Below are 18,567 nucleotides of genomic sequence, written 5' to 3'. Positions count from 1 at the left end.
ATGATAGAAATGTGAGGTAGGGAGAATAGATCAAGAAGCATACCTCCTCTTACCTTGCTTTTATTCTGCTTGTGTTGATGCCCTAAGGCTGTAGGCCTAAATATGCCCATTAGATTATAAACTCAAATACAAAATATTTTTGCTCTCCCAACATCCTGTAGCTAAGAAGAATACTCAGAATAGTGGTTTGCACACAGTAGGACTCCTTGGTTGAAGCTGGTTGAAGTAGGACTCCTTGGTTGAAGTAGGACTCCTTGAAGCTCAGCTGGTTGAAGGACGCTTGTGGTGCCCCCATCTGTGTCTTACTGTTAAGCGTGTGGTTTCCCATTTATGTCATATTATTCCTAAATCCTGGCGTGGTGCCACAGGTTAATGTGCTGGACTGCAAGGTTGGTTTGAACCTCAAGATGGACGGTTCCTGATCACCAGCTGCTCCTTGAAAACCCTATGCTGGGTCACTATGAGTCAGAACAGACTCAACAGCACTTACCAACAATTCATAAGAAGCAAAGCCACCTAGCTCCAAATGCCTATAAGGGAGTCGACCCTATGAAACATGCTATAAGTTCACTGTGACTGTGACAGAGATCTCAAAAGTCCACTGCATGCACTTTCCCATAACACAGCCATTTATATAGATTCTAGACTCTTCTTTGAGTAATGTCTATTGACTTTTTCTTGGCATTCTGTGTCTGATTTGTTTTTTGAAAGTATCCTGCATTAATTAATATTTGCTGAAGAAATACGCAAACGAATGATTTGAACATGCATACTATTTTAGAAGACAAAGGAAGATCGGTAAGCACTTTTACACTGTTTCATATTTATAACAGAGAGAGAAAGAGAAAAAGTTTATTTTATTTTAAAAACCATAGTAAAAAAAAAAAAAAAAAAAAGCTCAAACCTTTCAACTACTTCTATGTCAAAGCAGAATCGCTTATCAATGGAATCTGTCTTTCGTCGGATACAAGATTTCAATTTAAACATTTCTGGTGAGCTAGTAACAAGGCCATTCTGAAATAAGAAAGGCACACATTATTAGCATTATGAGAATTAATTTAAAATATTTTAAATCTACTATCTAAGTTGCTGTGTTAACTCAGAGCATAAGTTATGGATTAATTTCGCAATCATACTCTAATATACTATAAATATAAGGATTTATTTCCTAATGTTAGGTGGCCAATTATTAAACTATTTATACATAATGACACATATTTAATTTTTTAAAAAGTTTTATGACAAGTCTGTTTCGTATCCTGCTAAATACTTACAAAGGAGCTCTAGTAACGTAGTGGTTACGATTTGCTAATCTCATGGTCAGCAGTTCAAAATCACCAGCTGTTCCATGGGAGAAAGATGAAGCTTTTTGCTCCCGTAAAGATGTACAGCCTCGGAAACCCTGTGCAGGGTCACTATTGTGCAGGGTCACTATTATTAGTCAGAACTGACTCCATGGCACATAATCACCACCACCAAATACTTACAATGTTAAATTGTGTCATAATGTACATATAGTCTCTGAGGAAAACCCTGGCTAATTCTTTTACGTCTGAACGTCACTGAAATGTGAGCCACATTTTCGACCTCATTACAATGATTGCAATCTTCTCCAAGTACCATCAGTTAGCAGTATTACCTTGATTTACTTTAACTTATATCCTCTCTGTGTCTTGCACTACCCTCATCTTTCCTCTGCCAACATCTCTCTTGTTGTATATTGCTTTGTGAAATCTTACAGCTCTATATTGTCATATTTGATACATAGAATGCTTATACATATATGCATATTTGTGTGTGTATATATCTAGAGAGAGAGAGATGCAACACTTGTTATGAATTCTTGCTGTTGCTGAGTGCCGATGAGCAGGTTCCAACTCATAGTGACCCTTTACAGGGTTTCCAAGGAGTTGCTGGTGAGTAACTTGAGGTTACTAATCCAGTGCTTATACTACAGAGCCACACCAGTACTATATGAATTATAGTTCCCTAAATTGCTAAGAGCAGTGGTGTGGCACTGTAGGAAAAGCACTGGACTGGTAAACTTAAGGTCAGCAGTTCAAACCTACCAGCTACACTGGAAAAACCTACATAGGGCCGCTATGAGTTGGAATCGACCAACTCATAGCACAACATATTGCATGTCCATATATGATAAGCCTTGCATTAAAGCCTGGCTTAAAGTTTCAAATGACTTACTTACTAGTATAATAAAGTTCTAATATATGTTCTATATACTGCTAGTCCATGCCATGTAATTGCTTTGCTGGTAACTGCTACGTAATACTAAAACTAAAACTCTTTGTATTCTTTGGATCTAGCATAGATTCAATTTAAAGGAATTTCCTTCTATACTTAAAAGATGCCAGTAGACTCTAAAGAAAACAAGTATCCAATGGAAATACCTGTTTAATTCTATTTTTGCTGCAAACCTTATAAATTTATTTACAGCACTTTGGCATGGCCTACTTGTATTACTCTTACTCTGGTAGCGTAGTGGTTACGAATCGGGCTGCGAACCGCAAGGTCAGCAGTTCGAAACTGCCAGCCGCTCCGAGGGAGAAAGATGAGGCTTTCTGCTCCCGTAAAGATTTACAGCCTCGGAAACCCTGTATAGGGTCGCTATGGGTTGGAACCAACTCGACGGCACTCAACAACAACAACAACTTGTATTATTGGAGTCCTGGTGTGGCACTGCAGCATAATGCACTGGGCCCCAGGTCAGTTTGAACCTCTAGCTCGGTGTTTCAAATCCACCAGCTACTCCTCAGAAACCCTAGACAGGGTCGCTATGAATTGGACTGACTCGATGGCACTTAACAACAACAACTTGTATTATTAGCTTACCAACTGTCACGAAGGCAGACTTTTTGGCAATATTTATGAAACCCAGAGAGTATAAACTAGAATCCTTTGTAGCACTTAATAACTTAAGATGGTAACAAGCTCAGGTTTCTTTTTCCTCTGGTATGTTCTATTTATTTTATGTCTCTCCACTTGAATTATTAGAGTCTAATGAATACCCAAGCACAATAAGTTTCTGCTGATGTATTTGAGTGTGTGTCTAAGTTAGCAGTCATCTCTCCAATGATCTGGGCCACAAATAAGTTAGGTGAGTCAATGGTTCTTCAATCACTTATCTGTTAAAAGAAGGCTGGGCTAAATAATGTAGGAAAACTCCCAGTTCTAAGGTTCTTGTATAATGGTTCTTAGGTGATTAATTATCTAATTCACAAGCTTGATCATTGGTCACACTTATATCTTAACTCATGAAAAAGGTGATATTCCTACATGCAGCAGAGGTGTTGCTCTCTGCAGCACTTCCTCATACAAAGTACACTGTGTTCTATTCTGTTCACTAGCCATGCGAGATTAGTGAGCAATTTACATTTGGAATAAATGAGCACTGATTGGTTTCTTCTGGGAAACTATGTTGACCAGCATTTCAGTAAACAGTACTTAGCCCTGCAAAGGAGGAAGAGACTTTCAGGGGCAAATACAACCTCTCACAGAGGCTATTTGAGAAAAAGACTTGAATCCTTGAGTCAGGTCCAACCATGACAGCCCCTTCCTATCTGATGGCCACCCAACAAGTATGAGATAAACCCATTCAGAATGTGAGTTGACTCTCCAGTAGTCCATGAAGGAGTGGTGATCCCTAAGTTTAATCAAATGCTTACACATATATTTCAGGACAACATTAAAGAAAAACCCTGGCTAACTCTTTTTAAGTCATGAAGGTCACTGAAATGTGAACCACATTCTCGACTTCTGGATTTTTAAAAATTGTGGACCTGTTATTATAAAGGCAAGCAGATGTGATTTTATTGTTTGTTTGTTCTGTTTTACTTCCTTTACTTAAATAACAAACTCAGTTCTTCAAAAAAATAAAAAATAAACCAACTCACCATTTTCCCACTGGATTTCATTTCTGAAACACTCATTGTAAATGTTTTACTTCCCTTGTCATATGTACAATAATGTTTAATCCAGGTAAAACCAAGTGGTCCTAAAGTAAAGAAAGACACACACACACAAATTCAGATTTTATGAGTAAGTGATTTACATCTAAGTCTGCACACTTTCCTAGGCTATGATAATTAATTGAGTGTCTCCAACTACCATGGAAATTTGGAACATTTGCTGTGTGTGAGAAAGGACAACATGGAAGGAAGAATGAACAGAACGTCTTGTAATAAGAAACTTGCAGCTCTCATACTTACACAGTGAACTTAAGAGAAATTGCTATATATATGAGCTTCAAGCAGCTAATCTGTGAAAGTGGTATACTTATACCCAGGCAAGGTAGGAAGACTGAGAAATAATATATGTAAAATGCCTAGACATCTTCTTTCAGAGCAAAGCCATTTCCTTAAGTGGCAGTCCCATTGTTCCAGGAACTCAGGCCTGAAAACTTAAGAGTCTACTTTGACTCTAACTTTCTCTCACACCCCAAAACTGATCCATCACCAAATCCTATTGTGTCTACAGTTAAAAAAGTGCCAAAATTCAACCACTTTTCACTGAACTGTGACCATCCTGGGCTAAGTCATACATGACTCTTGTCTGAGCTATTCTAATTAGTCTCCCTACTTCTACTCTTTCCCCCTATTCTCAACATTGCCAGAAGTATCCTGCTAAAAATGCAGTCAACTCATTTGACTCCTTTGTTCAAAATCCTCCAGTGACTTCCAACCTCACTCTGGGTAGAAACCAGCTCATAATAATCAACAAGGCTCTACATGATCAGGTGCCTCATAATTTTCCTCACCTCTATTGATTCCAACCTTATTCTCTACAGACTAGCCACACGGGGCCCCTTGATGATCCTTGAACCTATGGAATGCATTCCTACCTCAGGGCATTTATACTTGCTTTTCCCTCAGTTGGATTCTTTCTGCATGACTCGTGTTTTCACCTACTTTGTGTCTTTTCTCAAATGCCACTTTTATTGAAAGGGCCTTTCTTAAGACACATATGTATATAACACATTTCAACATCTCTCTTCTTGATACTTCTTATCTACCTTTCCTGCTTTATCAAGAGATATGATGAGTTTTTACTAATTTAATCTATTTTGTCTGTCTGAGGAGCCCTGGTAACACAGTGGTTAAGAGCTGGGCTACTAACTGAAAAGATCAGCAGTTGAAACCTACCAGCTGTTCTGCAGGAGAAAGATGTGGCAATCTGCTGCCATAAAGATTTAGTTTTGGAAATGCTCTGTGGCAGTTCTGTTCTGTCCTATAGGGGGCACTATGAGTTGGAATCAACTGGATGGCAATAGGTTTTTGATATTGTCTGTCTTCACCACTAGACTCAAGGCTCCAGGAGAGCAGGATGGTGAGATGTGTTGCCAACCGGTATATTCTCAATCCTTAGAACAGGACCTGACATATACTTGGCACTCATTTTGTTCTAAGAATTTACCAGTCTTGAAATGATTTCCTCTTAATACTGAGCTCAAAACAAAAACAAAATATTCCTTAAATTGAAAATACTTTCCTCTATTTGCATTTTAAAGAAATTTGAACATGTGCAATGTTCACTTTCTCTTTTTGCCCATAAATACTGTGCAACTCTTTCCCACAGTCCATCACATTATTGTCCATCATTATGGCACTGCAGGATAAGCACTGGACTTCTAATAGCAAAGTCAGTGGTTCAAACCCACCAGTTGCTTCTCAGAAACTGTATACAGGGGTCACTGAGTCAGAATTGACTTGACAGCACATGAAAACAACATTCTCCCAAAGAGAATGCAACCACACCATGGTGCAGCATTCTTAGGTCAATTTTTCGATGTCCAAGAAAAGAAATCTTACTTTTCCCATGTTGTTGTTAAGTGCCGTCACGTCGATTCCGACCCATAGTGACCCTGTATAGGATTCCAAGGAGCAGCTAGTGAGTTGGAACTGCCGACCTTGCAGTTCAAATGACTTTGCAGTCTGACACATTAACCCACAGATATCTTGTATTGTGATGTGGGGTGGACAATGGAGCTGGTTTTCTATACTGCTTCTCCATCTAGGGTTCAAACCTGCTTAATACCTGGATTATTTGAGCAACTATGCAAGTGTTATTCCTGATTAGATTTCAGAAGGATATGTTTCAAAGCAATGATGAACTGAGATTAAAAAAAAAGAAAATGTACCACTAGGGAATAAATACTTGATTTTTTCACCCTTTAGTATCAGTGTCCTTGGTGTCACATTTAAGTATTAAACTTGAAACAACTCAGATTTTAAAATTACAGGATGCAGCAATATACTTTGCAATCAATAAAGGATTACTGCAATTAAATTAAACTCAGTTTGGGGACCATTTCTAACAGTACTTGTTGATAATTGTTATATGTAGAATAAAATACTTAAAGGCTTACAGCTGATTAAAATGGCTCTATGGAATGCCTCATAGAGACTTTGGTACTTGGGAAATGATTTATGAAGCAATATTAGCTATGATTCCTCCCTCCCCCAAAGCTGCAGCAATGCTCTTTAGAGGGCATTTTAGACCTAAAATAATTTTTTCCTACCTCCATGCTAGACTCAGAAACTGATGCATTTAATCTTCAAGTTTATAGCACATCACTGAAATGTACATGCAAAACCAGTTGAACTGGTATGTGTTTTACCATTATATTCTCACCAACAACCGCAAAAATCACAATGAGAAACCACTTCATTCCCACAAGAATGGCTAAAACAAAAAAGACTGACAACATCAAATGTTGGTGAGAAGGTGGAGAGTAAAATTATAAAACTGTCATGGGAAAAGAAAAAAGATTTGCTGCAGACACATGATATCTTCTTTATAGTTGTCTGACAGGATGCAGATGTTTTTAACAATCAATTCTGAATTCCCTAAAAAAGTCTAGAAAATACAAATTTATTATAACTTTCAAGTTGCAAAGTAAAAGTGCTTTAATTATATTCCCCAGTAATCATCTGAGGTTTCTGAGATAACATGTGAGGTATAGAAAGAACTAACATTTACTGAGCACTAGTAAGTGTGGACATTTTATCTATGAGCCTCTTAAGTCAAACATCATAAATGTGCATTTTACATATGTGAGCACGGCAGATGGCGCTACTCTCATCAACAGGGCTTGTGACTGGAAATGTGTTTCAGAGGAATGATATTCTCCAAGTGGCTTTTAAGAATTAAACAAGACTTAATCACAAAGAGAAATGATGCTGTAATACACACTATGACATGGGAAAACCTTGAAACATTATGCTAAATGAAATAAGTCAAACACAAAAAAATGTATGACCCCACTTGTGTTGAACATCTAGAATAGATAAACAAATGCATAGAGGCACAATTAATAGTAGTTACCAAGGACTGATTGCTAGGAGTCACAGCTGACTCAAGGCACTGGGTTTGGTTAGGTGGTTTTACTAGGGATTGGGGATAGATGGGAAATTACTGCTTTGGGGTACTGAGTTTCTGTTTGGGGTAATTAAAAAAAATCTTTTGGAAATAGAAGTGGTGTTAATGGGCAAACATGGTGAAGGTAGTGTCACTGAATTGTATAAATAATAATGGATTAAGTGACATTTTTTGGTGTTATTTTACTACAATAATTGTTTTTTAAAGGAATTGAATGAGATCACTACAAAGAACACAGTATAGTGAGAGCCACATGGCAAGCATGTTGTTGTTAAGCGCCATTGAGTCGGTTCCGACTTGAAGTGACCCTATGTAGGATGGCCACAGAGCAGCTGGTAGGTTTGAACCACCAACCTTGTGGCTAACAGTCCAGTGCTTATTAAACAGTGTCACCAACACTAATTATATAGACATTTCAAATACATTAGTTCTAGTTCTTGCAATAGCATTATAAGACAGATATAAAGGTTTAGCATTCCAGTGCAGTTTTGTTTGATGCTGGAATTCACTTTCTTCTCAATTAAACTGAAGTTTTTAGAAAGCTCCTGAATGCATGTCCAGAGGTGAGTAATATAAACTCCACATATCTGAATAAAGTACAGCTGTATGTCCAACATACAACCACCAGCTACTATACCATCACATCCCTCTTCATTTATCAATGAATTTCCAACTCTGGTATTTAGTATCGATCACACACTGCTAATTGTGCGAGCTTGTGTTGTGCATGGAATTATGAAGTAAATATTCGAAAATCATATTCTTCATTTCAATTCTACCAAGCAAGAATGTTATCACTTACTCATTCAGTGGTTCCAATTGTACAATGTTTCTTAGTGAATTGATTAATTTGATTTTCTTATTATGAATGCTTCTAAAGGTTTCAAGTTGAAAGAGGTTTTGAGAATCTGTAAACCTGAAGCAAATACTTCCAGAAACATATATATGTATTCATGTTTATTTTTAAATAACTAGTCAAGAGAACTACTATGGTAGTGTAGTGGTTACGAATCGGGCTGCGAGCCACAAGGTCAGCTGTTCGAAACTACCAGCTGTTCCGTGGGAGAAAGATGAGGCTTTCTGCTCCCATAAAGATATATAGCCTTGGAAACCCTGTACAGGGTCACTATGAGTTGGAATTGACTCCACGGCACACATCAACATCAACAACAACAACAGTCAAGAGGAAGGAGAAGTATGAAGAGTGGGGAAGAACAGAGGGAGGAACTAATTATAATGGGGCACAAGAAAATATTTTAAAGCAATTAATATGCTGGCTGTGATGATAGTTTCATGGGTGTGCACATGAAGCACAACTTACCAAAATATACATTCCTTTAACATGTGCCACTTATTCTACATCAAGGAGAGTTAATGATGTACAATGTATCTTAGTGAATTGATTAATTTGATTTTCTTATTATGAATGCTAGAGAGATCCTAGACAGTCTATTTCGGCAAATGGCTTTATGGTCAGTTCAGACTGACTCAGTAAAGAAGTATCTTAGAACAAAAGACACTAACAATAGGTAACTGAATAAAACACTGCACTTAATGTACACATGCAGGTCCCAAGTTATTACAGGGTATGATTCAAGGGTTTGCTTATACACTGATAGCCCTAAATGTCCAACAGCATGGAATGGGCAAGCATACCATGGCACCAAACAATGGACAGGTTATCAAATAATTCAAGACTGTGTAGAAAAAATTTTGGTAAATAAACTAATGCTTTTTTGTTTACAATAAAATATTCTCCAGACACAACTTTCAGCAACTGCATCTCATTTGAAACAGAATTCAGAAAATATAATGAGGTTCCAATGAATAAAAAAATCTACCATCTCCTCTATGCTTGTTTGAACAGCCCTCACTCAGAAAATTCAGTAAAGTCACATCCTTTACTGATGCGAAATGTGAGCTCTTCTCAATGTGCCACACCACTCTCAAAACTTAAACTACTAAAAATTTGTTTAGAGCCTTAAGTCAAATCCATATACACCATATATAACCAACAACTAGGCCATTTTTCATAAAATGTGTGTAGAAGCTAATTATTTCAGTCTGGTTCTTCGGTAATTGGGCAGGGCATTCAACTTATTGTTTCAAGATCTGAACAGAAGAGGCTGGCAAGGCATGGCACAGAAAATTGTGGAACCGGATCTCCTGGACCAGAGTTCGTTTACTGTGTTGTCTATGTTATAACACATATTGTTGAGTTTGTCGGATCAAATCTTTATTTGCTGGAGACTACTGTGTGCTGAGTCCTGGTGTGGTGCTGTGGGTTAATGCACCAGACTGCAAAGTCGTTTGAATCGCAAGGTCGGCGGTTCAAGCTCACTAGTCACTCCTTGGAAACCCTATACAGGGTCGCTATGGGTCGGAATCGACTCGATGACGCTTAACAACAACAACAACAACTGATTTCCTGGTATAGCGCTGTAGGATAAGCAGTGGACTGAAAGGTTGGTTGGACCACAGGTGGGTGGTTCAAGCTCACCAGCTCTTCCTCAGAAACCCTATACAGGGTCACTTTTCATCAGAATTGACTCAGTGCATTTAACAACAACCATCTATCAAAGAAGGTAGGCTATATGAAGAATAATGTGACATCAGAATTGGAGGAAGGCACATTATCAACCTCCATTATGCAAATGACACAACCTTGCTTGCAGAAAGTGAACAGGACTTGAAGCACTTGCTGCTGAAGATAAATATATATATACAACCTTCAGTAAGAATTATAATTTAATGTAAAGAAAATAAAAACTTCACATCTGAACCAATAAACAACATCAAGATAAACAGAATGAAGTTGGCAAGCATTTCATTTTACTTGGATCCACAATCAATGCTCATGAAAGCAGCAGCCAAGAAATCAAATGATGCCTTGCATTGGGCAAATCTGCTGTGAAAGGCCTCTTTAAAGTGTTAAAGAGCACAGATGTCACTTTGAGGACTAAGGTGCAACTGACCCAAGCCCTGGTGTTTTCAATCGCCTCACATGCATGTGACAGCTGGACAATGAATAAGGAAGACTGGAGAATCATCAATGCATTTAAATTATGGTATTGGAGAAGCATATTGAAAATGCCAGGAACTGACAGAAGTACAATCAGAATGCTCCTTAAAATCAAGATTTCATCTTACATACTTTAGACATGTTATCTGGAGGGACCAGTCTCTGTAAAAAGACATCATGCTTGGTAGAGTAGAGGGTCAGCAAAAAAGAAGAAGACACCTAGTGAGCTGGACTGATACAGCAATGGAAGTAAACACAATAATTATGACAGGACTGGACAGCGTTTCATAATGTTGCTCATAGGTCACCTTGGATCACAGCTGACTCAATGACACCTAATAACACCATCCATCAATTCAGTATTACTTGAGCATGCCAAATGTAATGAAATGAGTTGATGTGCTCTTAACCATGGTGCATGAATGCCAAAAGCTTTTCATAAACAATCCAATACCTTCAACTTCCCCTTTCAAAATCTTTTAACTAAAGTATCTTACCAACCAAGGAGCCCTGGTAGCGTGGTGGGTTACATTTTGGACTGCTAACCAGGAGGTCAGCAGTTTGAGTCCACCAGGTGTTCTGTGGGAGTAAAATGAGACTTTGTGCTCCCTTAAAGATTCACAGCCTTGGAAACCCTATACAGAATCTCTGTGTATTGGAACTGACTTGATGGCATAAAGCCAGTCATCTTACCAAACAAAACAACTTCATTATTCTATTTTCTACTAACATGGAGACCTTAGGAACAGTGCTACTGTATGTGGTTCTGCATGAACGTGTTGAAACACCTTAATGACAATTTGATATTATTGCAAAATCCACTTTGATGATTTTACAGTCTTACAGGTCTACCAATGGACTGGGAATGCAGGGACTCCACATGATAAGCACTGGACTGTTATCCACAAGTTCTGCAGTTTGAGCCCGCCAGCCACTCTGCTGGGAGAAAGATGAGGCTTCCTGCTCCAATGAAGATTTATAGCCTCGACAGTACACAACAACAACAATAACAACAACTGATGGACTAGAAATAAAAACAAGTGTTTCCTCAGCAGACCACCACAGAAACACTGTGTTAAAGCATACCTGGGTTGATACAGAGAACTAAGAACAGTCAAACTGGTTTTGCTTGGTAACAAGTAACATGCAGAAAGGACCCTAGTTACATAAATGTTTGAATGCCCCTTTATTAATTTTTGTGAGGAAAAACTTTTTGAGTCTCAGGCAATTATAAATTATTGCTTGATTTGATCGGATCCTTATTTCCTAACCTCAGGAAGTAAGGAGTGCCAATTTGATATTACATAATTGCCAATTTTACTCCTGAAAACTGATGGAGCTTAGAATTAAATGAAAGAATGTTGCTGGAAGAAAAGAAAATGGAAAAAAAACCCACTATTATGATAGCTGCTACGATAATTCATCTGATATAGGAGTTGATTTTCAATGTTCCCTGGCTCTTTAAATGAAGACTAGGCGTCACGATTAAAGTGTAAAACTGAACCCATGTTACTTTATCATCAGTGAAGGCTGTAGGTTCCAACTTCAATCATTTAACAGCTGAAGTGGTCCTGGTGTCAAAAAGCACAAAAACTTCCTCCTTTTGTTGCTGGTGTGGGAAAGCAGACTTATTATAATAAAGTAATGTAGAATTTCAGAAGCCCTGATGGTGCTCATTCAATGAGGTTGAGTGCTTGGTCACCAACTAAAAAAAAGCCCTCTCTGTGGGAGACAGATGTGGCCATCGGCTTCCGTACAGATTTACGTCCTTGGAAACCCTATGGGGCAGTTCTCCTCTGCCACATAGGGTCACTATGAGTTGGAAACACTCAATGGCATAGCTTTATTTGGGGGGGAGGGGAGTTGGCTACAAGGAATTTCAGTTTCCCTATTTGAAGGAGCTCTGGTAGCGTAGTGGTTACGAATCGGGCTGCAAACCTTAAGGTCAGCGGTTCGAAACTACCAGCTGCTCCATGGGAGAAAGATGAGGCTTTCTACTCCCGTAAAGATTTACACCCTCGGAAACCCTATACAGGGTCGCTATGGGTCGGAACCGATTCGATGGCACATAACAACAACAACAATGTTCAACTCACATCTCACAGAAGCAGTGCTAAATCATAGAGACATCATGTCATGTCTTCTTGACTCACGTTTTTCTTGGACATACAGATAGCCTTCCATCGTCCACTGGCTGGGTGGTCTGTAATCCTGGTTGGCAGATTTCATTCTTTGCATTAATCGTTCTACCTCTTGACGTGTACTTTCAAAATTATTTCTTGTCTTAAGTAAATAGAAACAATAATTTCATTTATTATTTGATATAGCTGTGAGGAACTTGCAATTTAAAGTCTCAGAACTGTGAATGGTGTAAAGAGGAAGCTTGATTTTTTAGGCACTATATTACCAAATCTAAGATGATACAATGCTGAATCCCATGGTCTGATTTTTCAGCACTTTAGTGAAAGTCTCTCTGAATGATCTACATGTCTCTGAAGCACGTGTGTGTGTAAATTTGTGTGTGACACTTTCTTCCAATTCCCCACTGTAACATCATTACTTACAGAGGAGACTATAATATTTTAAAATAGTATAATACTTACTAAATAATATTTGTATTCCCTAAGGATTTACCTTGAGTTTGTGAATTTTTTTCCTAGTGTAGAAGCAAACTAAGGTTAAAAAAAAAAAAAAATACATAGGAACTTATATTTTTTTGAAGAGGGGGAAAACAACAACAACAACAAACAAAACTAAGGTCATATACTTTTGAAAATATTTGGCACTAAAGAAACCACAGATACCAAAGAGGAAAAAAGTTTCCTACATCTGTCCAAACACCTTTTTAAAGATGCATAATCTAACTTGGTTTTCAGAAATCTTAACATACTTATTAGTAGGTCAATCTATAAATCAACTCATAAAAATGAGTACTTTCTCAACATCTATCATCTTTTGTTCCAGGAGATAGCTTACTCACTTGACAACATAATTAGGTAAGCCACAGGTAGCAGCAGGCTTCTCTGAATGCAACAAACGGAAACCTTTGTTTCATTGCCACCGAACTCTAAGATCATTTATACCCTACAGTAGGCCAAGAAAGTTAATCTCAAGTAGGTTAGAAAAATTTTCTTTCTTACTTGCCACTTTTGCTGCTCATCTCTAAAATATAAAGATCAGAATTTTCTTTAATTTCTTATCCAAATATATGGAATCTTAACCTAACTGCATTTAATATGGAAACACATTATTTTTTAAAAAAAGGCTTGGTTTTGATAATTTTCCCTTTGTATACTTACTGAAAAGGTCGAAATGCATGCCATACTAATATACAACTCAAGGAATGACACTGAAAAATCTAGGTTAAATAAAAAAGCTAAAATTCAAAATCAAAGTAGTTTAAATCCAACTATAGGCACAACTTGCTTTGTTGTGTTTGGCTTTATGACACTCAGCAGACCGTGTGCTTTTTACAGATTAAAGGTTATGGCAAAACTGCATCAAGCAAGTACCTAGGCACCATTTTTCCAACAGCATGTGCTTACTTCATGTTTCTGTGTCACATTTTGGTAATTCTCACAATATGTCAACCTGTTTCGTAATGTTATTGTTCAACTAAACTACAGTGTAGTGTAAACATAACTTGTATATGCACTGGAAAACAAACAAACAAAAATCCTGTGACCTGCTTCATTGTGACAGTCACTTTATTTTGATGGTCTGGAATTAAACTTGAAGTATCTCCAAGGCATGCCTGTACATATTTCTCATGAGACAAAATCCAATTCTCTAGTTAACTGTTTACCAGATATCACTACCATGGCAAGAATCAGATATAAGACAAACATGTATTTTAAATGAAAATTATTCTGAAAGGGTTTCAGTGATAACTTCATTTATAAATAAACTTCACCAGTTTGTCAGGTTTGAGAAGGAAGACAGGGATTGGCAAAAATTTGGTGTGTTTTGCTTTCTTTGTTAAACATCTAAGTGGTGAACAGCATTTGAAAGTCAGAATTTGTGTAACTAAATAATCATAGATGAAAAGGATTTATTAGACAACATGACACAAACTCTGAAAAAACAAAATAGCTTGCTTGTAAATAATCATCATTTATGCTTTAAAACAGTTACATAACATCTGCTTCAAAACATATTCCAATGTATTATTTGAAAATACTATTAGCTATTAGGAGAATTTTAGACACAAATGGGACCTTAAAGTATAGCTTCTTCATTACACAAACCAGATGTTACCATCTCAGAAAATAAGACTTGTCCAAAGTCAGACAGTAACCTATGCTGTTGTTAGTTTCCAAACTTCCAGAAGTGTACACCTCTGTAATATTTAATTTAATAGAATTTGCTAGCATAAATTTTCCTAGCATAAGGCTGGTAGACTCTCAACAAACTGCTTGTATTATTATTATTTTTTTTAGTAAATTCTGAGTGATTTTTTAAAAATTGATTAAAATTAGTTTTAGACAAACTTTTGAAAGACTCCAAGGTTTTAATTTAGTTACCCTTGATTATGGGATTTGCTAAGGAGAGGCCGCGAGAACAGGCGTAGTCTTACATTTTGCAAGTTGAACTGTAGCTGTTGCTTATACGGTGCAAATTCCTGTGCCAGTTCATATCCTTCATGATAAAAAGTAAATAAGCCCTGAAGGAATGACAAAAGCTGCAAAAACAAAGAAATAAAGTAAAAACTTCGCTTTAAATACACATGAAGATATAAAGAAGATAAACCAGGATATCAGCGCTAAGAAGAAGTGCTACAGGAACCCATTAGAAAGGATGAAATTAAGAAAAGCAACATTTGGCAAGGCATAGGAAGAACTCAAAACCATGGAGCAAGTGTGAGGAAAAAGATGAAGCGAACTACCCTATATCTATCATAGGTCTTCTTTAGACAACCTCGCATTCTATAACCCTAACCCAAATTATTGTGTGCTTAATGAATTAGGTTATTTGCAAAATAATGCTGGCTTTCCAAGGAATCACAAAATGGTTTTTCTTTAAGCTATGCTTGCAATTTCATATTGCTGATGAGGAGTCTCATCTTGGATTTTCATCCGATTGTGTGTAATTTGTCTTTTCTCAAACTTTTAAAACCTAATCTTTCTCTTTGATTTTAGAAGTTTGAGTTTTGTAATGATTGAGCTTAAAGAAATGCATTGTTGAGCTCTTTCAGCTTCATGTCTTTGAAGTGCTCAGAAATTCTGTACTGGTTTTATCTAAATACTGCCTCTAATGCCTCTTTCTGGAATTAATATTAGATGGATATAGAAATGTTTGAAACCATCTTTATAGTCCTAAATTTTCCTTTTGACGACTTCTACCTTTCTAGCTGTGCCGTATCCCGAGGGATTTTCTTAGCCCACTTTCCCAGCTCACTGAATGGCTTCCATACCAACTAGTAGCTCAAAGACTGACAGTTCAGACCCACTCAGAGACACCTGGGAAAAAGGACCAGATAATCAACCATGGAACAGTTTAACTCTGCACACACATAGTCACCATTAGTCAGAATCAATTGAAGAGCAATTAACAACAACGACACCGTTTTTACCTCTATCCACACTGCTCTTCTATCCAACTGTAGAGTTTTCCTTTACTTTATCTTTGAACGACTGAATTTTTCATTTTCAAGTTCGTTGACAGGATGCTTTTCGAAACTACTGAATTAATTTCATAGATGTGCTCCATTCTTTTAACTTTACTGGTGTTAATAAATTTATTTGAATGCATTTTTATGATGTTTTATGAAGTCTTTGCTTGGGAGAGGATTCTTTACTGCCTCTAGACTTTGATTTCTTTATGTATTTGCATTTCGTTACAATCTCATCTTTTGAATATGTCCTGGACTATGATGGTCTCCTGGTTACATTACTGGCATGCAGTTACAGTGGTGGCCTTTAGGTGGCAGTGTGGCAAAGACTGAACGTTGACAGTAAATTTGTCAAATTACTCAATAAAATAGTCTGGGATTTATTTTACCAGACTATTTATTTTATTGGGTAATTAAAACTTTGGCAGGGGTGGCACCCTCTTATTGGTGGCAACTCTGATGAGGATTTTTGTTTACCTCCTAGGGTTAGGGCTGCCTTAGGGTTTCTGATTCATAAAGAGTTCCAGTTCTTGTTTTGAAGCATGGGTCATCAATTTAATAAAATCTGTTTATATCCATTCCATCATTAATATGGGCTCCCTGTCAATGAGGAGCACATAAAATATTCCCACCACCCACCAGCTGCCGTCTGGTTGATTCCTACTCATGGTGATCCCATGTGGAGGACATAAGTGTTTATATGGGATAAATTATGTCTAAAAAATAATTGATTTCCATCTTTTCATGTAATACACTGGGATTTTTTTTTTTCATAATCGTGTCCCCTCATTTGAACTCACCCACAGCTCTTTTCTATAATAAAGCTAGAAAATATATTTTGAGACTTCGCTAATGGTTTTCTAACTCAAATAGCATAATGGCTGTAACTCATTATTGTATATTAAGAAAGAAACACAATTTCAAAACATTTTTATATATAAATAACATCCTGCCATGTCCTCTGTCTGGCATGTGTTATGATTTCCTACAGATAAAACATTGGTTCTATATGAAAGCAATAAATTTCCTTGACACTGTTATTGTTAAATGCTATGGAGTTGCTTCCACCTCATATAGACTAGGGTTTCCAAAGAGTGGCTGGTGGGTTTGAACTTCCAACCCTGTAGTCAGCAATTAAGCTAGTGAAGTTTTAAAAGTTATGCTCATTTCAAAAAGGATATACTTTCAAATTGTTTTGTTTTTGTTAAGTTTCTGATGTGGTAGGGACTTTCTCTTGTTCAACAGTTCCTGATAATGCACCAAAATGCTTGATACTGTAGCAAAATGTACAGTTTGGCTACTTTAGACCATTTTACATTGCCAAATATGCATCAATTGATAATTACTATCAAACCAAAAAATTTCATTACTACAGCATCATTACTAGAATAATGCTGTAGTAATTTGCCAAATTATCCCATAAAATAGTCTGCTTGAGTTACATATTGTGGTTTAGGGTTTACATATTGTGGTGTACATTTAACTAGGGTTTAGACAGATAAATTTAGAGCTCTTCAGATATAAAATAAGAAAATACCTTCTAAGTATATAAATGATAGTTTATTGTTGTTGTTAAGTGCTGTTGAGTTGGTTCTGACTCATAGCAAGCCTGTCTAGGGTTTCCAAGGAGTGGGTGGTGGGTTTGAACTGCCAACCTTGTGTTAACAGAAAACCACCATAGAACTGCACATAGAACACTGGTGACATTTCTAACTAATGAACATTTGTAATCCTTAGACTACAGAAATTTGACGTGATATAATATTTTTTAAAAAATGAGTCAACTGATGAACATGATGGATGCTCTGATCTCCACGCCCGGCTTCGAAGTGTCCTTTCTGGCAGGCCTTCTCATCATCCATGAAGTGGATGTGGGTCCCCTAACTTGAACAATCATATAGAAATGTTTCAGTGTGCAATTTGGTATACCAACATTCTCCAAAGAGCTTCGTTTTTAAAATTCTTAATAGTGTTTTTCAGAAACTAAGATTCCGAAATTTTCATTTTATTCAGACTTTTCACTATCTTCAGCCTTTTTATACAATTTAAATAAAGATGAAAATAAATTTCATATCCTCTTCTAGAAAAATTCAGATTTGTTGGGGAGCAGGCAAATCTGTTTTAACTCTTGAACACATGCTAAACACACTGTAGGGAATGTATAATTCTTTGGAAGGTACAGAAACATTATAGCTTTTGTTCCACATCTGAAAGCAGCTTTTGAGAAAGTTAAATAAGGAGCGTACACACGAAATGGTTGCCTGTAGATGGCAGCAAAGTTCAACTTTTTAACAATTTGACAACACACACACACACACATAGTCACACATACATACACACATATATCCCTTTACACTTAACGAATTCCACAATACTGTACCAAGGTCAGAATCCCTGGATGGTGGGACACACTAGACTGTTGTTACCTGAAAGGTTGGAGGTTGAAGTCCACACAGAGGCCGATCCAAGGAAAGGCATGGTGATCTACTTTGATATACATGATCTCTGTGAGTTGAGATCAACTCTAAGGCAAATAGTACTG

General features: G+C 37.1%; 1 protein-coding gene across 1 annotated transcript in view; it reads right to left on the bottom strand.

The window, feature by feature from the left end:
- ARHGAP42 (Rho GTPase activating protein 42) overlaps positions 1–18,567 on the bottom strand; it is a 387,979-nt gene that overhangs the window by 58,815 nt on the left and 310,597 nt on the right. Inside the window, exons 7-10 of the mRNA XM_006833754.1 lie at positions 14,991–15,095; positions 12,568–12,697; positions 3,909–4,009; positions 905–1,014 (exon numbers count right to left, since the gene is read on the bottom strand). Of these exons, the coding sequence (XP_006833817.1) occupies positions 905–1,014; positions 3,909–4,009; positions 12,568–12,697; positions 14,991–15,095 (446 nt within the window). The remainder of the gene's footprint in view (positions 1–904; positions 1,015–3,908; positions 4,010–12,567; positions 12,698–14,990; positions 15,096–18,567) is intronic.

This window comes from Chrysochloris asiatica, unplaced genomic scaffold (genome assembly GCF_000296735.1).
Source record: "Chrysochloris asiatica unplaced genomic scaffold, ChrAsi1.0 scaffold00008, whole genome shotgun sequence".
In the NCBI taxonomy this organism is placed as follows: Eukaryota; Metazoa; Chordata; class Mammalia; order Afrosoricida; family Chrysochloridae; genus Chrysochloris; species Chrysochloris asiatica.
This window is presented reverse-complemented; position numbering and strand designations above follow the sequence as displayed.